Genomic DNA, 21,701 nt, shown 5'->3' with positions numbered 1-21,701 from the left:
CCTGCGTGTTGTTGCTGTGCTGTTGCTGCTGCTACGTTACAGAAGCACTTACTGGTTGTGATGCTCGGCAGGCTGGGAGCTCACAAGGGGGAGAGAGAAAAAAGATCTAGCGTCGGTGAGGATAATGATGACGTAACACTGTTGTGAACCAGGCGTGAAATTGATCATGAAATGGGGCCTGAGTGGCTCTTTCTGTTCTTTTGCCCTGTTGAGGAAGATGACCATTCCCTCCCTATTTTCAATACACACATGCAGCTTGCATTTTACTTAGTTGCAAGTGCAACAATGCATTTCCCAAATGCTGTAAATAGTGTCCAGCTACATTGCGCCTGCCTGTCACACTCCAGTGTTCGGGGAAGCTCTCCAGATCCAAGGCATCATTATATGAGCCCTCATAGGGCTCGGTAACACAGAGACAAACAGGCGGACAAGGAGTTCGATGTTGGTTTGTTTGCCATCAGTCAGCCCCATCTAATTTAAAAATGTCGAGTGGTGCTGTCCCCACACATAGGCATACTGTGATACACGGGGAGCAGGAGGAGACGGAGAGAGATGCTCTCCCCCCAGGGATTCTCCTCAACAGGCATTACTCATACTACAGCAGGGCTACCCCAGCCCTGCTGTCAGACCCTTGTCTCACAGAATCTGTGGCTACATGAAGCACCAAAGGTAGTGTTTGGGCTTATAGTTCTCCCGGTTTGTTTCTTTTCTTGCAATCACATGGGTCCCGTGCTTTTCATCTTGGTGATCTAATAATGCAGACAGACTAGAGACTGATAAGCTGCATACAGATCAAGTGGGCTTTAATCTTGATAGTTTACCACAATGTGATTAAAAGTTTGGTATGTGTAGGTATTTTGAGAGACATGTCATGTGTGTATTGGGCAACATGGCGTAGCCTTGAGGCCTGCCTGTCTCTCCTCTCCTGTCAGCTGGCTGTGCTGCTGGCCATCGGCCATTATTGTCTACTGGCTGCTGCTGAGGGAGTTCTGCATAACAGGAACATGAATGCCATAAATCATTGGCCTTTTCATTGGATCTACATACTGTCCATTGAACCATTACACTTTTTGTTAACAACATCCCACTTCCTCCTGCGCGTGAGTCTGTTTAAACAACCACGGGTGTTGCTCACACGCACACTGATATTCATATCCCCTGTTTTATTGAGGTATCAGACTTCACCTTCAGTGCTGGAGCCAGAGGGAGAGCTGGCAGGCATGGGCACAGCGATTTATAAAGGACGGGGCAGATGCAGTGTGTCCCACAGTGGGCATTGTGAAAAAGAGGGCCAGGCCTACATTCCATCTGGGTCGCTCTTCCTGTGTACGCGACCGTATTTGTACGATCGTGTTTTATATGTGTATTCATAGGCTGAGTCATCACAGCCAGTGACGAGAATGGAGCGAAGTCACATCAGCCATCCCTTGCTATCTTTCCGTCGTTCTTCCTGAGTCCTGGACCAAAAACGGATGCAAACTGTCTGTGAGCCTGTGAAGACAAGAATGAAAACTTTTATACAGAAGTGGTAACAAAGTATGGCTAAGTTTTACTTACACGGTATAACTCGGGCATTTGGGAGAGGGTATGTGTGCGTCTGTGTTTGCATGGATTTTCCCTTACCGAATTCTGTGTGGTTCTGTCTTAAAAGGAGAGAGTTATTCCTCAACACAATGACGTGACTGTGTCCCCTTGCTCATGAGGGGAGGGATGGAGGAATGGAGTAAAGAGGGGAGGCTGGGTTAAGCTGGGTGCTCCACTCTGCCACCCTGAGTCCCTCCCTAGTCCAGGCTGTGTGGCGTCACTGTCAGACAGACCCCGCATACACCTCCCCCACCCTTTTGCCTTCTGAATTGAGGGGGAGTTGGGATGATTTCTAAAGCGCCCTACAGTGCAAGGAAATCTGTTCAGATACAAAATAAGATGAGGGGAGAGAGAGAGAGAGAGTAGATAAAGAGAGCTGGAGAGGAAGAACAAGAGAGCTACAGTAAACCTCCACCTCCCCCTGTGGCTTGCATTTGATCGGTTTCTGCCGCTTGTGTCTCGCTCTCGGCCCCATTCCTCTTTACATATTCCTCAGTTACCCCCCTCCCATCTCTCTCTCTCCTGTTTCCATAACAGCAGTGGATGTGGCCAAAGGTGGCTTTAAATGGCCTCTCCCAGCCTCCTTGTAATTAGGAGCTATGTCTACGACACTCCCCTTCCCCTCTGCTCTGCCTCGCACTCCCAGGTTTATTTAGGAAGTGCACAGAGGAGGGAGAGAAATCCGGCTGGGCGGGGTGACTGGGCACAGGAAGGGGGGGGGTGTCTTTTCTCTCTCTCTCTCTTTCTCTCTTTGCTTTTCTTTTTCTGGCAGCGTTTCTCTGGCATGATGGACATCGCTGCTAAAGGAAGTGGGAGGAGCCGGCAGCGGCAGTCACAGAGCAGCTCAGATTTAGTCAGGAATGCTGCTGTACTGTACTTGTTTTTCTTTTTTCCAAACCCCCCTTTTGTCAGCCTTCACTGTGTCTGGCCGCAGCACAGTGTCTGTGCACGGTTGCCGTGTTGTTTGCACGCCGTCGCTCAGAGAGCGTTCTCGTAAAAGAATGTTTGTAAGGACGGGGCAGAGGGGGTTATCTGTTTGGTGTGTGTGGTTGGGGGCTATGTGTGAATATGAGCTTGTGTGTGTGTACATTCCTTAGCAGTGACAAGCAGGATTCCCTGGCGAGCGCAGAGATCGACCTATTGGACGTGGCAACATTTTCTGAAGGAAGTTCACTGCACTACAACATACAAAGCCTTTCAGATCATACAAAAGGGTGGATCTGTCATATTGGTGTTGCAGGCCACTTGGCCCATTGCCACCCCTCCTTGTTTAAGGAAAGATTCAGATTCCTTTGTCAAGTGGTTCGGCTTGTGATAAAGCCCCACTGTTTAAAGAGGGTATACAAATGTTTCTGTTTAAAGTGGTAGGCCAGGCCTTGTAAAAATCCACTTGATTATTGCTCAAAGATTTAGGCCAGAGTTGTGGCGCTAATGGGGCCATATTCACACACTTGGAGATGGGGGGGCGGGGGGGGCAGTCAGGGTGGGGTTTCCCACTCATCTGATCATAACATAGCAAAATGGCCCCTGTGTGAATATGGTCAACGGTCCGGATAGTCAACCTTGATGACACATTGAAACACAAACACACTGTGGTCTTTTCCCTCCCATTAATTAGGCCTGGAGCTGACAGCTGTTGTCTGTCCCTCCCTGGACAGGACCCAAATCCTCACATCACTTGGTTTGCTCTGATGCCCAACAAGTAAAAAACAAGTTGTTTTTACAACAAGTAAAAATACATGACATTGTTTCCTAACGTGAGTTCACAAATAATTTGCCAATCCTGTATTAAGGCTAGAGCTCAAGTGTTCTGCAGTGGATGCGCTGATTAATAGCTGTTTTAGCATTAAAGAGGTCCTGTAGCATGTTTATTTATGGAAGCTACAAGAGTTCCCTTACAGGCTGTGTGGCCAGTTTGTCCTGGGATTACACAGATTTCCTAGAGGGAGACTGCAGTGTGTGAGATTTTGTCTATGCGTAGTTGCACACTAGCGGTTCAGAAGACATGAACAAGGACATGCCACAAAACAGTCATACCTCATAGGCAGGCACAGGCAGATCTTGTGTGATTATGTGTTATTGCTTCCTCGGGGTGTAAATTATGGCACCATCTTTATATGAAATGAATCCCTGAACTGTAGCCCCTCTTCCATCGATAGCTGGAGCTGTGATTGGAGTCTTTGTTTTGTCCCAGTGTGCATGGGAAGGCGGAGGTGTGACCTCCAGCCTATTTTGTCTCGGCATCTGTCCCTCCCACTAATCCCGCTTATCAACAGAGCTCTCTGTATCAGGGGCAGCCACACACTGGCACATATGCTGCTGTCTGGACCCACACGATGGACACAAATGCATGGCTTAATGTACACAATTCTGGCCCACCGTGGCCATGTGGTAGGCTTGTAGCGTGTCCTCGTAGCGCGTCCTCTGTATTGTTTACCTATTGCCGGTCAATGGCTTGCTGCTCATATGCAATACAGGTACAGCATTGGTACCTCTTGTGCAGTAAGCCGAGTGGAAACTACATCCATCCATTGCCTGACATGTAAAGCATTTAATTATTTAAGACTCCCATCTTTCTGTGCATCTCATCCATCTGTATTTCAAGAGAGAGATGAAGGCCGTTGTCGACTTGGATATGCATCACTTTTGATATAAACAAATTGTGTGGGGCTCTAATTGCAGTGCTGAAGGAATTCGAGTGCACGTCTTTCATTGGGAAGGGGTGTGTGTGTGGAATAGAACAGCCCTCTTTGGTGGACAGGGGGAATGGCTTCTGTGTGTCTTTACAATTCTTCTATCCTCTCATGGGCAGCAGTCTGCTCTGTGTTCTCTTGCTCCCCCCTGTGGGGAAACTCCAACACTGCAGCTCTCTGCATCCCAGACAAGATCCACAGAGGTCACGTTTTGCACAGTTCAGAGCCAACAGCCAACATCAATCAATCCCCCTTCACCTTAATTATGTCTCCTCTCTTTCATCAGTTAATATCTCAGCCAGCTAAGGCTGACATAGCTTTGTCACAGGGAATTTCCTGTCAGAGATACTTGGTTTTAAATTCACTCGTCTGAAAGTGAATTGTGTAATAAAGAGTAAAGACCTGTGGAAAAACCCACCTAGTCAGAGATAGTTGGTTTTAAATTCACGGGTCTGAAAGTGAATTGTGTAATAAAGACCTGTGGAAAAACCCACCAAGTACATTGTAAGTATGAGTCACTCTTGATGTAGGCACATATTTGTCACATGTAAAGGGCTTTGTTCTCGACATGAAACAGTGACACATTATCAAACTGATCATCTCCTATCCATTTATGTGACCATCAATCAATAGACCTACTGCACATATAAACAGAGCTGCTACCTATAAAAGGCATTTTACATTTTATGTGACCAGACCACCTGGTTATGCACGTCACGTGACATCATCATCATACCCGGAAGTTATGCGAGAACGCCTGCTGAGAGGCACAAAAATACTTTCTGGCCTTGACAGCCCATACATCCAAACAGAAAAGTCCTATCTGATTGCATTAAACGATGTTAAATGACGTTAAACTCACCTTGCCACTCGATTTGCCATTCACTTTATGCATGCGCATACCCGCTATAGACCTACTGCACACATAAACAGAGCTGCTACCTTTAAATGCATGTTAAATCTGAGGCCTTTTTCTGTATACTACTTCAAATTGTTTTGAGGAAAAAAGCTGCTTTCCTGTCCCAAAGCGACTGCAAATTACTGCTGCTCTTTGTTCCAAAAAGCTTTATACCCTGTATATATAACATGATGTACATAACGCCAAAATGTGACATAGCTCTGTTTACACAATGATGTACCGCCTCCAACTGTATTATGTTCCCCTTTTTCAACTGTTTTTATTATATTTTGACACGTGTGTGAACCCATGTTTCTCATGCAATAAAGCTTCTTTGAATTGAAGTGAATTAAATTGAAATTGACCATCTCTCTCTCTCTCTTTTGTCTTCTTCTCTGTCCTCCTTCCATCTCTGGTTGTATTCTCAGGCCTTGTGGATGCACTTAGATGTCTGCAATGAGTGCTGCGGCTGGCATGCCTCAGTGTTTTGGACTCCTATGCTCTGGACTCAGTAGGACGAGAACTGATCAGAGAACGTCATGAGCATAGGCATCCCAGTAGGGGTGGACACAGCAGACACCTCATACCTGGACATGGCTGCAGGCTCAGAGTGAGTAACAACTAACACACCCATACACACACACACACACACACACACACACACACACACACACACACACACACACACACACACACACCTTATCCCGCCCCCATATCTTTCATTTCTATTCACACACACTCACACCAACGTTCACTCTCACTTTCAGTCATTTTTCTCTTTCAATAGTTCATCTCTCCAACAGCTCATCTGTCTGCCTCTTCCTCCCTGCTCTCACAACTTTTCCATTTTCTTTATTCGACGAGCTCTCACACCTCACCCACACTCTTATTCATTGTACTTTAATTTCCCCCTGTCTTTCCCCCGGTGCTTTGCCCCAACATGCCCTCTGTTCTCTGTGAAGCAGCCCTCCCATCCTTCCCTGGGTGACTCCCCATCTCTCTTTCTGTGTGCTTGCATTGATCTCCTCTCCCACTTATATATGATAACTGTTAATGGGAAGGGAGTTTGTGGTCGATCACGGAGGCAGGGCCTCCCAACACTGGCTCCATAACACTGGTGTCTGCTCTAATGGACAGGTCCACTTTGCCATTGATTACACTCAGACACACTCACCCATCCCTCATCGCACGGACATTCCCAATACTCAGCTATTAACTACAACTGCCCACGCGAATCTGGCAGTCGGCCCAGAACGTACAATTTATATGTTGCCTGTCGGTTTAGAACATTGCTTGTGTGCAATAAAGAAGAATATAATTTGCCCCAGGTCCGATAACAAAGCGGGTGTAAATATTCACCTGCATTTGTGGTGTGTCCGTTTAACAAAGCAGAGCGGTGAACAGGTTAAATGGCAACGGCAAGCTACCCTCCACCCTGTGTTCTTACATGCTCGTCAAGGACACCGCTGTGGCGTTCTCTTATCAAATAAGTGAAACAAGAGGTTCTCCTATGACTAAAGAATAACACAAATACGTCATCTGTTCATGAAGGGGCTTCTCTCTCTAAAAGAAAAATGGTGAGCACTGCCCTCCCCTCTGCCTTCATCAGAGCTGTTGCAGCGACAGCTTGTGTTGCCATGGTGTCTTCCCTCCACCCCTCCCTGTCTTCCGCACTGCGCAGGGCCCGTTGCCATGGCCACTGGTCTGAGTGACAGGTGGCCCTCAAACAGTTATGGCGTCTTAAATGGTCCCACTGCGCCCCCCCCATCCCCAGCTCTTATTAGGCTCCTCTGCTACGAGGGGCGGGCTTAATAAATAAACCCTAGCTACCTTCACCACCTCATTCACTTTGTCTCACCTCCTCTCTCGTTCCCTGCCCAGCGTGCTGTTGGCCCGCTGCAGGTTTATTTAAAAGAATTTAACGAGCTTGAAGAGGGCATCCACCTGTAGAGGGACTAACTAGAAAGACCCGCACAGTATTTTGAGGTTAGCCTTGTTGATAACGCCAGCGGAGGGGATATTCTTCATTTATACTCCACTGTACAACGGTGTCGCATGCTGGAGAAAAGAATAGTTCTACAAGCTCACACTGCGATGCGTTGTGCGCTTGTAGATTGGCTATTTTCGGCACGCGACAACGGTATAAGACGAATTATAAATCAAGCTAGCTCTACTCACCAGAGGAGCGGCGTCACATCCTGTCAATATCCCCTGAAGCCAGGAGCGGCCGGGCCAGCTGTTGGCTAATGCAGTGTGTGTGTGTTTGTGTATGTGTGTATGTGTCAGTGTGTGTCAGAGAGAGCAATGCGAGTCCCGCTCCACGCACTCAGCCTAGTGCACACGCTGACAGAACACGGAGCGTTGCCATGGCAGCAAGTGGGAGCCCTTTGGAAGAGAAGGCGTTGCCTCTGGCCGTGCAGTGTTGCTCTGTTTTTCTTTTTTCTTCTTCTTTATTCCCCTCTTCCAATCTCTCCATCCTCCCCGCTCATCCGCTCTGCTACTTCACTGTTTTTTTTCCTCAGCAGGTGTGAGTGCGTGCGCATGCCTTTTGAGTGACTCGCGTTGCCCGTTTAAGTACTCTGGAGCAGTGCGAGCTATGATTAGCACATGCCTATCTAGCTGTCATTTTAATTGAAGCCTCCATTCCATTCTCTCTCTCTCTGTCTCTTTCTCTCTCATCTTTGCAGAACGTGTTGCAGTCCTGTAGCTCTTTATGTTGGTGTTTGGTTGTAATAGGCTCCAGCATCTGTTGCCCCCCCACTCCCCACCCCGCTGTGTAACGTGTTCTATGTTGAATCTGTAGTCTTTTTCCTGGGAGTGAGGACATGCCTACTAGAATCCCTCTCCCACGATACATGCACTGTGCAGACAATCAAACTTGCTTGCTCGCTAGTAACCATCAAACACTCTCGCTCTCTTGCCAGCTTGGCTCCTCTCTCCTCACTCACTGACTGGCTGTCTCTTTCCTTGTGTGCATCGGCCCGTCTGTCTGTTTGCCTGTCTGTCTTTCACCCAGTATTGCAACCACATTTAAAGCCAACTGACTCTCTCTGTCTCTGAGTCTCTCTCTCTCTCTCTCTCGGGTCCTGACACACATTTCCCTTTTTTTATGTGTTAATTTATAAAAAGTACACTTTGAAACCTAAATTCTTTGTTTGAACATTAAGTTCACTTTCTTCTCCATGACGGTACAGCACACAACAAGCCCCCTGCCCCTCAATCACTATTACTACACCCCCCAATCCATCATTGTATTTATACAGTACAGTTGAGGGGCAAGAGCCCTCATTTCCAATGTAGCCGATGTTACAAAATAGACACAATAAAATCCATTACAAATGGATGTCCTCGGGTGGGGGCTCCTCACTGACAGGTGAGCCAAAAGGTTACTTGCACTGGCAACGTAGAAATGTGTCAGAGGTGTAAACTGGTACAACGACTAAATTGTGAGAGAAAGGGGTTAAAATAATTGGCAAATATAAAAAATAAAGGTATGTGAAAATACACTTCTATAATTCTGGTTTAGGGTGAAAACAGATTTTAAGACTGTATGCCATGTGGGATGGTTCCATTGTCTGTCCCTAAACTGTTAGACTTTGCCTTGTTCCCACATAAAGAGTCTCACACACGTGCACACACACAACTTCTCTCAGGACCGCCTCCAGACCTCATGCATGTACTTGCATTTTCACTTTGACCGTGAATACTTGAGCGGCAATCCACACAGGAAGTGTTTCACATTACTCTCTTTAGGCATGCCACGAGATCAGTAGGGCTGAAGAAGTGCTGCGACAGCCAGGTACAGTACCAAAACATAGCCTTTGATACAGTTTGGTGAGCGGGAGAGTTAGGAAGAAAGCGAAGGAAGGAAGGAAAGGTAGGGCGGGTGTTTTGGACAAGCGTTTGTCATTGTGTGCAACATGTAGTCTCACGACACCAGTTTATTAGTACTTTCACTTCTATAAAACGGTTAACTTCTGTATGTCGCGCTCTTGCTCTTGCCTATTTGTACGGTCTGTCCTTACTTTTGTGCTTGTAAATGTGCCTCGGTGGAATGGAAGGAGAGAATAGTTATCTAAACAGAAATGCTGCAGAGCCAGTTAACACACCGTCCCTATGGTGTTTTTGTAACACACCTCTTTGTCCCCGCAGTACGTATACGTACTTGGGAGGCTGTCCACTGTGCTTTGTGAACTCTTTATGTGGTCGAACACTGAAGGTTGTTGGCCGATTTGTCGGGCCCTTATGGATGTTTGAATTGGTGAGGTAGTCAACTGCCTAGGGGGGTGTGTGTGTGTGTGTGCGTGCGTAGTGTGTGCACATGTGAAGAAGCTGGTCTCATACACAACCAGGGGGTGTTCTTTGTCATGTTGACCTTGGAGCGTTTGTCTGGACAGGATGACATGCAGAGGATTTGATGTTTTCCACATGACTGATTCCTAGATGACTGTGTCTGACCATCAAGGCACGTCCCCATCTCTGCTCTTTCCCTCTGTGTCGGCCCGCCAGCCCCATCCTATTTGCCCCCTTCTCTTCCTCAGAGCCGCTCTTTTCATCGCTTCCTTCTTGTCTTTAATCCCTCAGTTATCTTGTCTCCTTGCCATCAATTTTTTGCCAGTCCCACTTCCCTCTTTTTCTATGTCCACCCCCTTCGCTCCCGTCACTGAAGAACAGATTAATCTACTTACAATAACGTTGGGTTGGTCCTAGACCTAGACAGCCAAAAGTGGATTTACCGGTTTGGCATAAACTCTGTGTGTGTGTGTGTGTGTGTGTGTGTGTGTGTGTGTGTGTGTGTGTGTGTGTGTGTGTGTGTGTGTGTGTGTGTGTGTGTGTGTGTGTGTGTGTGTGTGTGTGTGTGTGTGTGTGTGTGTGTGTGTGTGTGTGTGTGTGTGTGTGTGTGTGTGTGTGTGTGTGGAGTCTGTCACTCCTAGATATGTGACACTAAACGGTCTTTATTGCTCAGTAGATTAGGCCTCATTCTAATATTTTTCCAGCTATCAGGCCTGTGCAGTCCACCTAAGGTGATATGACAGACAGGGCACTGCAGAATATGTGAAAGGCCTTTGAATGCCTTTTTTTGTCCATAATTCTCGCTGTATAACTTTGCTCTCTCCTGTGTTTGTTTGTTTTTTGCTGCCCAGCAGACCAGAATCGGTGGAGGCCAGCCCTGTAGTGGTGGAAAAGTCCAGCTACCCCCACCATATCTACAGTAGTAGCTCCCACCACAGCCACAGCTACATTGGCCTGCCTTATGCTGTGAGTACACACACACTCACACACACACCCCGCCCACACTCACCCTCTTTTACCTGACCTACATACTGTACCTTGAGCCCTCCCGCTCTGTTAATCATCTTCCCAGTTAGCTAGTTGCCGGTTCCCATTCAGGCTGAAATAGAACATTGACCTGCAACAGACTTGGCTTTCTCAAGCCGTTTTTTGTATACAGGATGTGTCCTGTTCAGAACACCCTTTTTAACTCAATCTATGTATCACATAAAGATAAATTACTTATTGTTTAACCGAAGCCCCTTTACCAACATGGAATCCATAACATTGCTGGATAACAAATATCCAGTAAATTCAGTGGGTAGTTATTCATACATTGGAATCCTTTTATGGAGAAGTTCTGTTCCCACATTAGATTTATTTATGGATACAATACATAATACTCACTCTTGGGTGTCTAAAGCATGCTAGGCTAGGACGGGAGCCTGTCGCTGTTACTACATGTCATCTTTTCGACACCCGACTAACCCTCACCCTAAGCCTAACCTCCGTGGAGTGAGTCGCTAACCCTCCGGTCGAAATGATGGTCATTCGAAAGAGCGTGATTTTCCCGGCTAGGACAAGACTGGAGACTTGACACCATTCCATCACCACAAAGCCAATAAAATATGTATTTAGGACAAACAGAAATCCTCTCTGGGATGCAGTTGTCTTTTTCATTACATTTTTCCCATTTGGAAAATATCAACTGAGCCAGCTGTAAGTGTCAAACACTGTCACTGGCAAACAGTGTTCTTCCTCTTAGTGCTCGGTGCACTGGCATATTGTCTGTGTAAAACTAGGAAATGCCAACCAATAAAAATACAAAGTTGAGCCAATGTCGTTCTTGTGAAGTAGAGATTATAAATATAGCTATGTCTGTAGAGACGAGCCTATTCTATTCTTTGTTTGTTCAACAAAAATAAATGGTTTATTGTCAGTGCTGGGTCATGACTTGTACACGGAAGAAGACATAAACCAGTGTTTCCAGAACTGTACCGGTAGTTCCATAACGTAACGCGCGAGTATGTTCTTATATCTTTTCTTCTCCTTTTCCCTAGCCTGTCACAATTATTACACAATCGTCTATTTGACATAATCGCAATTATTTGAAAAATACAAAAATAGTGGAAATAGGCTAGCAGATCTATAAGCTCACAATGTGTCACATTTTTTGCGTGTAGATCGTCTATTTCCTCTATTAATGTTCTTTTTTAAGTATTAAAGTTCAGTCATTTCATTGTATATTTTGGTTATGTGTCATATCTGCCATGTGCAACTTCAAAGCTTAAAAGCCAAGCTGAAATGCAATTGTCAACCACAAAAACACAATTAAATGGTTAATCGCAATTATTTGAGTGACAATTAATCGCCATGTAAAATGTCGAGAGCGCGAGTCTGTTCTTATGTAGACTACAGTACTTCCCTTAAAACATGTAGCTCGCTGGCCTCCTTCAAAACTGCCCTGAAAACCCTAACCTTTCAGGAGGCCAGAGGCGGAGGTAGTTATCACTTCTCCCATAGGCAGGCGAGAAGTTACCTCACCCCCCACCCACTTTTCCCCCTACTCTGTACATATAGTGTTTTATAATTGTGATGATATTTGAATGTTTTTTGTTGCTATTTTTATGTCAATTAATTGAATACCAAGGACCTCCGACGTAAACAAGACCGTAAAGGGCCTATTTGGGGTGTTCCTTTTAGGCAGGGTGTTTAACTGTACTTGTACTGTACCACATGTTTTGTTTTTGGAGCTGTGTGGAGCTCCCTATACGTGGCCGTGTGTGTGGGTCTGTCTGTCTGTCTGTCTGTTTGTCTGTCTGTCTGTCTCCGGGTATGTAGCCTGCAGTAACCTTTTCTGGCCACACATGTTAAGGGAGGGGCGCTGTTGCGCACACACACACACACACACACACACACACACACACACACACACACACAGCTCCACTTCGAACAGAGGTTCGATTTTTACTATACTTGTACTGTTCTTCATTTTTGTCTAGTAAAATATTCAATCAATCAATATCTTTTCTCTCCTTTCGTCCCATCAGGACCACAACTATGGGGCGCGGCCCCCGCCCACACCACCAGCCTCCCCTCCCCCCTCCATGCTGATCCGGCCGGGCGAGGGGGGGCTGTTTGTTCCCGGCGGCCAGGACGAGGCGTCCCGGGGCACCACGCTCAGCACCTCGGAGGACGGCAGCTACGGAGCCGACATCACCCGCTGCATCTGTGGCTTCACCCACGACGACGGCTACATGATCTGCTGCGACAAGTGCAGGTAGAGGAGGACGATGCCGAGTCATACCGTTGTGCTCCAAATGATTCAACCCCCTCTGAAAATTGGGTTTATTAGTGTGGCCACTGTTCCTTGACTTAGAACTTGTGAACTATGCTCAAAACCATACTTTTTGGAACATTCAGTGCCTTTCTTTGCAATTGTTTTATATCCTTTTCCTTTTTTGTACAAAGCAATAATCTCTTCTCTGAACTTTTCTGACCATTCCTTGGACGTAGCCATGTTTCTAACTGCTCTAATCACATTCAACAAGTCAAACTTCTAGTCAGGCCAGGTTGCACATCTGATGCAACTATTTAAGCCCTTTATTAGTTGATTGCAGTTGATTACAGATGTTTTCAGGTGTAATTAAGAGTTGAATAATTGAAAGTGAAAGTGGCATTTAATTTGGAAGAAAACACTACAAATATTACTTTTGTTGAGCTATTTACTTTGTTCTTGTATGATTTATTTATTTCGTTCAGTTTGTGAATTTAGCCAATAAACCAGATTTGCAGAGGGGGGTTGAATAATTTTGAGCACAACGGTAAGTGTGTCAACCTTCACCAAAGTTTTGATTCATTCAAGGTAGCCTAGCACAGCTAAACAATCCACCCATGTTAACACACAGTAGCAGTTAGTTAGCTGCATTAGTATATAGTCTGGCTATGCCAGGCTACATTCAAGGTGCCCCCTCATTCTGAAAAAGTCTAAAATCGTGTTTTAAAATTTCCAGGCCTTTAAAATGTAATTCTTGAATTGTCAGCGATCACCGAAAATGTTTTAAATTCACCAGGTCACTCAGACTTGGGTTCTTTCTCCTTCAGTTTCACATCATTTCATTGTAACTGTTATTCAAATAGTTTCTGTTACTGTTATTTAAATGAATGATATGTAATGTGCTGAAATGTACAGTCATTCCGGTCATCTGTTTTACATATAGCTTGAATTAAACTACCACTAGTGAATAGAACAGATGACTAAAATCCTTGCCCTTTGTGTTTCCCGTTGGCGTTCAGTGCTTGGCAGCACATAGACTGCATGGGCATCGACAGGCAGAACATTCCTGAGACTTACCTGTGTGAGCGCTGCCAACCACGGCACCTGGACAGAGAGAGAGCCATCCTGCTGCAGACCAGGAAGAGAGAATGCTTGTCTGGTAAGGAGTGCACATGGACGCATTTATGGAATGCAAAAGGACCCCCCCCCCCCCCCCCCCCTTGCTCCCTCCACCCTCCACCACGCACCCTGCTAGGAGCGTCACAGGAAAAGTGAAAGCCACTTGTGCAACGGACAAGTACATTTTTAATGAACTTGTCCGGAAGGATTTATTACTTGTCCAGGACAACAGTACAAGCCTTAATGTCAAGCCCTGCATAGTACTGGCATTAATAATACAGTAGTAGAATATATCTCAATGAAGCTAGATACAAAAAAAAAAGATGGTTTAAGATGTCAGTGATATTACTGACATCCGATGAAGTCTTGTGAGCCTTAAAGTAAGTGGTTTTGGCGGCAAGTCTTATTGAAGGCCATTGATCCATCACACATCCAGTGTTCTTTGCTGCAGTGAATGGCCATCTTGTTAGTCAGTAGAGCAGGATGTAGGCTGTGTCAGTCTGCAGCCACCTCCCCCTGCAGGCATGGCCTGGCCTGTTGCAGCCACAGCCTGGCCCACGCTGACACCTGCTGGGCGAGTGGCCTAACTGCGTCTTTCGTGGACTTGAGATTGGCAATTTGTCATTGAAATGGTTATCAACGCAGGTCATCCTGTAGAGGACAGTGCTTCCCAAACCTTTTAGCCCGTGACCCAAAAGAGAAATTATACGTCTTCCTGGGACCCAAACTAGAGAAAACAGCGGATCTACAAGCTCACAACGTGTCGCTTCGCGACACATTGAGAGAGCTTGTAGATCGGCTATTTTCACTACTTCTTAAACATTTGTTTTTGAATTTATTGCATTTTTCTTTGATTTTCGGTATTGGAATTGGAATTTGTATTTAATTCATGAACAGTGTACATTTTGGGGGTACATGTTTTAAATCTTGAATTAATTCCAAGCAAAATGTAGGAAATAGAAGAAAAAATACATAAAGGGGATATTTGCTCGCAGCCCTTAAATCGACCCGCGACCCACAAATGGGTCCCAACCCACTGTTTGGGAAACGGTGATATCTTTTATCTTGCACGATCTCCTTTTGATATTGTATGTTGGGTCAATAGTGTCTTTTTCCATTGATTTGTAAGTGGCAAGTTATACAACGATTCCGGGTGATAAATATCATTGTATTTGTTTCTGCTTTGTCACTCAGATGGGGACACCAGTGCTACAGAGAGCGGCGACGAGGTACCACTGGAGCTATACTCTGCCTTCCAGCACACACCCACTACCATCACCCTGACCACTGCCCGCCTGGGGGGCAACAAGCTGGTCGAGAAGAAAAGGAAGAGGAGCGGTGACAAGGACAGCCCCGCCGCCTCCGCCCGTGCCAAAAAGGTCTGCGTGTGTCTTGTTAATTCACCTGCGTGGATACTTGTGTCCTATTCCTAGGATTTCATAAATAAATGGCAGAAAATAGCTGTTCTACAAGCTCCCAAAGTGTCTCAACGCCACATGTTGAGAGCGTATAGATCGGATATTCTTGCAAGCTGTCATACAACAAAGTATAATAGGGTTTAAGTGGTTAACTCATCTAGTGCCATTCGCGAGATGTCTCGCGAAATGTACTCGAGTATCTGTAGTGCCATTCACGGGATATCTCGGGAAAAGTAATAGATTACTGTAACGGCGAGTACATTACCGAGAAGAATCGCCGGCGGTCCGGAGACGAAATCCGTCGCTGATTTCGCATCATCACGGCTCCACGAGCACAAAATAGTCCCATCCATAACATTGAGGTGGACGGGGGATCTCATCTTTAATGTCCATTATCTCAAAACTACACTTTAGAAGCTAGGATGGAGGCAGATGCTCGCTTATGTTACACAGTTATAAAAGCTCCCGGTCGGCCATTACACAACTCCACGTGGACACGGATCGGTTCCGGCGCACGATCCGATGACGTCAGACCGGAAGTGATTGCGCGGTGGACTTCTGGCCTTCAAAATAAGACAACGCAAGTGAATGGGACCTGAAGGAGGCACTTTGGACATTATAATCCGTTAATGTCTGGGGCTCTGAATGAGTTAAAATGTAACAACCCTGAAGCGTTTCCTTCATTATTAGTCTTTTAATAGCCAGAAGATCAGAGATCACAGCCTACTGTAGCCGTAAGCAATTGGTATTTTTAATATCTGGCATCTAGAGTTGCTATACCAACCCTTGATAGCCCAAATCACTCTACAGTCCAAACTCAAACACAGAAAAATTATCACCTGCACAGAATCTATTGACAGAAAGTAGCTCATAACATGTCTATGGTGGATTTTTAGAGCATAATCCAAGCTTTCTGCACAGCTGCAATGTTGGTGGGTTTAACGTTGAATACAATCAGATCAGACTTTTCTGTTTGAAGATTTTAGAAAAGATTTTAAAAATAGCATCTAAGAGTTGCTTGTGGCTAAGCCTACTGATAAATTCAGTGAATGGAATAAAACTATGGAAACAAAACAAAAATGCATCACAGACCCAATGCAAGGACACAAGGCAGTCCTTCACATGGGATGGTATTAGGATTGGATTTCAAAGCAGTGGGCGTCGGGTTTGTTACAGCTGTTTTTCTCGGGCATCTAAGCCCATTCATTGAAATTAGATTTTCCCTGATCTTCCCCGTCAGTAGGCAAAGACCTCCGATCATCTGGCTACGCGAGACTACTGTACTATGAACTGTTGTTAAATCGATGAGCATTACCAAATATTCAGGTTTCTGTTCATCTTTTTGCAGGCCTTCCGTGAGGGCTCCAGGAAATCCTCCAGAGTAAAGGTGGGCTCACAAAACACTGAAGCAGCATCAATGTTCAACTGTCCTTTGTTTAAAACAGTGGTTTTCAACCAATGGTCCGGGCTTCCAGGTGGTCCCCAGCTAAATGATGGAGAGTTGGTAAACAAATGGACCCTTATAGAACCTTAATTGTTGAGAGTGTAAAATGAAACCAAATGGACCCCTTTATGGGTCCATTTGGTTTCATTTTATGCCCTCAAGAGTTAAATTACTGTTAAACATCTGCACTGCTTAATTTACAAGTCTACACTATTGGAGAAGAATTGTAATATGGTCAACATTTGCCTGTTATCTCTCCTATGGTACCACATCATTACAGCACGGAATTGTGGACAAAACCTTTATCCAGCCATACCAAAAAATATTTTGGGTCTGAGAGGCTAAATCTCATCAAATGTTGGTCCGTGGCTCAAATGCCTAATAAATAATGGACCTTGACATGACACCAGCTCAGTGGCCTTGTGGTTAGAGTGTCCGCCCTGAGACTGGAAGGTCGGGGTCCAAAGAAAAATACTCCCTGCTTGGCACTCAGCATCAAGGGTTGGATTGGGGGTTAAGTTCCTGCGACACACTAGCGTCATGTCCAGAAACGGGATATAGGCTCCTGCCCTATAGGCCTCACGGCTCGGCAAGGCTTACTACTACTACTTGACATGAAAATGGTTGAAAGCCACTCATTTAAAAGAAAAAGAGAGAAAAGAAATGTACTTAACCACTGTGTCCCCTCACTCTCCACCTCCCAGGGCTCGGCCCCAGAGCAGGAGCTGACGGAGCACCCATCGCTGTGGGAGAACAAGATGAAGACTTGGATGGAGCGCTACGAAGAGGCCAGCAGCAACCAGTACAGCGAGGACGTCCAGATTCTGCTGCGCGTCAAAGAGCAGGGCGACGGCAAGAGCCTGGCCTACAACACGCATCCGGCCTCTTTCAAACCACCCGTGGAGGTAAAACACACACTTATACTGTATGTACATACACTTTATTTAAACACAGAGGAAAAAGTGACAATGAACAAATACACACCCATCCTAAAAGTGCACTTGAGGAAAATATGCTGTACACTAGAAAATGTGCTGTATAAATAAAGGTTGACTGACTCACTATGTCACACGCAGTCACAGAGGCTCACGTCCTGTTATCTCTCCTCTGCAGAGTCAGGTTCAGAAGAACAAGAAAATCCTAAAGGCAGTGAGAGACCTGCCTTCAGACGCTCTCATCATCGAGTACAGGGGAAAGTTCATGCTTCGACAGCAGTTTGAGGCCAACGGATACTTCTTCAAAAGGTCAGGAGTCAGGAATGCCTTAAGTTATTACTGTAGCTAAACAGGACTCACCATGTATTTGAGACGAGTTTGGGTCAAAACTTGACCCAGGGCATTGATTATTAATATTGACTGGTTGTGGGTTCTTCTGATGGTCTTTTTTTTACTGCTGCATTTCACACCTTTCCTTTCTGTGTTTTGCTTTTCAGGCCCTACCCGTTTGTATTGTTTTACTCTAAATTTGACGGGCTGGAGATGTGTGTGGATGCTCGTAACTTCGGTAACGAAGCTCGTTTCATCCGACGTTCCTGCACCCCGAACTCCGAGGTGAGCATCGTGCTCAGGAGATTAGATGGATGTTTTCAAATGTGTTTATTTGAGTGGCGTAATTGTAGAGTTGGCTCTGGAATACAGGTATATTCTGTTCACACCCTCTATAGACATTAGTCTAATAGAGCACTGTTCCCAAACACTGGGCCAGGACCCATTTGTCAAATTCAATGGCAACAGGAAGAAATTCCATAAATTACAAAACAAATGTTTAAGAAGTAGTGGAAAATAGCCGATCTACAAGCTCACAACGTGCCACAAAGTGACGCTTTGTGAGCTTGTAGATCTGCTATTTTCACAAGTTTGGATCCCAGGCAAACGTCTAATTTCTCTTTTGGATCACGGGCTAAAACGTTTGGGAACCACTGCTATAGAGGGTGCGAACAGAATATTCCTGTATCTATCACATTGATCATGAAATACTGACCTCAACAGGCAGGAATAGTGTATGTTTGGTCGATGTTATTGTGGATTGTTGAGTGATCGTTTCATGTCATTGTGTTGTGCGTTGTGCCCAGTGTTGGGGAAGTTACTTTGAAAGCGTAACTTGTACAGTTACAAGTAACTCACCATGGCAGTAACTTGATCAAGTTAAAGTTATACCCCTGGAGAAATATAACTTTTAAAGTTTCAAGTTACATAGAAAAAGTAACTTGAGTAACTTGAGTAACTTTTTTTTCCAGTGTTTAAATTGAGAATGTACATTTGGTGTACATGAAACAAAATATAATATCCTACAAAAAAAGTCACATACCAGCAGAAATATGCCTCTCAACTGAGTTTTGTTTTATTTCAAAAAGGTTGACATTTTCTTTAGTAAACAGCTGTGTTCCTAAGATAAAGTTAAAAAAATAAGAAAATTATGATCTGTTGAGGACATTTGATTGTCAATCTTAACAAAACTTAAATGTAAAATTATAACTTCGCTTGTAACTTCTTGTAACTTGATCCAAAAATTACCCAAAAAGTATCTCAGTTAATTGACGAGTTACAGAAATATGAACGTAACTCAGTTACCAGCAAGTTACAGCAAAATGTAACTTAGTTACATAACTCAGTTACATGTAACTTTTAACTTCCCCAACACTGGTTGTGCCTGAGGACCCCCTGGAAGACGAGATGATGCATCTCAAGTTTATCCTCCAATTACATTTCTAAATAGTCGGACACTGAACTTTATCTAGTGTTTAATTTGACTTTGCACATTGGTCTTCTCAGCCACAGAAGACGATGTGCTAAAACCCTAGGCACAAAACTCCCAGGCACAATAAATCTATGGTCTCCCGAGACTGCAATGCTGATGACATTTAGCTCTATACAATATGATATGTATGCCACAGTATAAACAAATATTGATGTTTTTCTTCCAACTCCTTCAGGTGCGTCATGTCATTGAGGATGGTATGCTGCACTTATACATCTACTCATTGAGGCCTATCACCAAAGGCACAGAGATTACCATCGGCTTTGATTTTGACTATGGCAGCTGGTAAGTTGGATGGAACTCGAAGCACGTTAATCAAGACTATAGTTTTACCAACAGCCTCTGTCTACCACGTTTCTCTGTGTAATTCTTCTCTTTCCTCATTTTATTCTTTAGTAAATACAAGGTGGACTGTGCCTGTTTAAAGGCGAACCCAGAGTGTCCGGTGCTCAAACACAATTCAGAACCCACGGAGAACCTGGGCTCGATAAGCCGGCGCAGAGGAAGCCGCAAGGAGAAGGAGATGCTGCCGCACGACGACCAGGGCCACGACCAGAACATGGATCTGGATGGCGAGGGCAAAACCAGGGCCATGGTCGACGGCAAGCAAAGGAAACTCTCTCCGCTGCGCCTTTCCATCTCCAACAACCAGGTATGACTGCACCCCCTGCCACCTAGCTTGAGAAGCGTACCCATTATCACCCCATATTTTGTCAATGTATTTTAGAACGCTTTGCAACAATTCACATTTACCTGTGCTATGCATGTCATTCTAGTTACTTGACCTTGGTGTTGTGTAAGTTCTTTGCATGTATATTCCATGGTTAGACAGTAGACACTTGTTTTGTTTTTTATTTTTTACTGTACATCCTTTTCATTTCCCTGTTTTCGTGTCCAGAACCTCTTTGTGCACTCAGCATCACTCGAATCATAGTTCTCTGCTGTTAAGCACCATTTGCAAGAGGATGGCAGTTGCATTATATTCGTCTGCTATTGAAGAAGAGATGCCTCATCGCACAAAACACAGAGGCATCTCTTATGTGGCTTGTTACAGAGTTATATCATTTGTAATCTAAAGCACATTTAAAGCAGCTTTTGATTATGTGGAAACCATAGTGCAGCTTGCAAAATGGAAGCACAGATACACCCTAGTTAGTCCTGTTTGGCCTTATAGAAACCAGGCTATGCTAATTGCTTCAGCAACAGAGATGGGGAAGTGAAGATGTGATTTAGGCAGCTAGACAGTTGGATGTTTCATGGAGACACTGTGGTATAACCAAGAAAGGTTAAGCAAGATGTCAAGAGAGATTGCATCACTACCACACACTGGTGCTGGTGACACTTTAAGTTTGACTATATTTGAATGTGAAATTAACAGTACATGTCAATCATCTGACCAACTTCCAGTCTGTTGTTCGCTTCTTTGTGCAAGCCTCTTGTCGTGTTGTTGATAGTAAGCTTGTAGTCTCGCGTAGCCAGACAACTATTCCACAATCTCTGAATGCTATATAGAGTCTGGAACAGCAGCTCCCGAACGGCGAGTATCGGAAGTAGCCACTGCTGCACTGAACTGTAGTCCCATTGGAAACGTAACAGAAACACAATAGCTCAGACAAAGTCATTCGAGCTGCCTATTATTGTTATGAGTGTATAGTTTAAGAAAACGTTTTAAAACATCATGGAGGTAACACCAATAACACCAGAGAAAGACGAAATAAAGCCCCCAGAAATGTTGAAAGGAGACATAACACTTCCAGTAGGACATGTTATTGTTACTGCACCAAGGGAGCAGTTCCCCGGTTTGCCAGACTGTATGCCGGGAGCATTTGACAAAATCGCGGAGGCAACAGTCTGGCCACGCGAGACTAGTAAGCTTGTGACGGACAGTGTAAAAAAGGATTTGAGACATGGCGGTTTGGGTTACTATGGATATCGGCCTAACTCATTTGGGTGCAGCGATGTGCCCTCATGTTGCTTGTTGTGTGTGTGTGTAATGGGGTAGACCATCTGTAGCTTACTTACAGTACAACATTGCCTTGAGGTACCATATTGCCATTTACTGATTGTTGGCTCTTTTCCACTGGAAGAATGGTCTTGGACTGCGATTGATTTCATTCTCAATCTGATATTAAATGCCGTTACTTGTCCATCAAGTAACGGCATTTGTAATCAAGTTGAAAGAAAGCTCTTATAAAGAAAACTCTGCATTAATTTTTATTTCACATTAAAATATTACTTT

At 44.9% G+C, this 21,701-nt stretch overlaps 1 protein-coding gene across 2 annotated transcripts in view; it reads left to right on the top strand.

The window, feature by feature from the left end:
• The window catches only part of kmt2e (lysine (K)-specific methyltransferase 2E), a 43,928-nt gene that overhangs the window by 6,717 nt on the left and 15,510 nt on the right, over window positions 1-21,701 (top strand). For both annotated transcript variants that reach the window (XM_080754154.1, XM_080754153.1), the window contains exons 2-12: window positions 5,604-5,785; window positions 10,323-10,434; window positions 12,498-12,727; window positions 13,744-13,883; window positions 15,038-15,222; window positions 16,610-16,648; window positions 17,410-17,610; window positions 17,819-17,949; window positions 18,138-18,255; window positions 19,638-19,747; window positions 19,859-20,114. In XM_080754154.1, coding sequence (XP_080610280.1) covers window positions 5,715-5,785; window positions 10,323-10,434; window positions 12,498-12,727; window positions 13,744-13,883; window positions 15,038-15,222; window positions 16,610-16,648; window positions 17,410-17,610; window positions 17,819-17,949; window positions 18,138-18,255; window positions 19,638-19,747; window positions 19,859-20,114 — 1,593 coding nt within the window. In that variant the 5' untranslated portion in view covers window positions 5,604-5,714. The remainder of the gene's footprint in view (window positions 1-5,603; window positions 5,786-10,322; window positions 10,435-12,497; window positions 12,728-13,743; window positions 13,884-15,037; window positions 15,223-16,609; window positions 16,649-17,409; window positions 17,611-17,818; window positions 17,950-18,137; window positions 18,256-19,637; window positions 19,748-19,858; window positions 20,115-21,701) is intronic.

This window comes from Nannobrachium achirus (assembly GCF_963921795.1).
Source record: "Nannobrachium achirus genome assembly, chromosome: 23".
NCBI classification, from domain to species: Eukaryota; Metazoa; Chordata; class Actinopteri; order Myctophiformes; family Myctophidae; genus Nannobrachium; species Nannobrachium achirus.
Note: the sequence above shows the minus strand (reverse complement) of the source record. Positions and strands in the feature narration are given on the sequence as shown.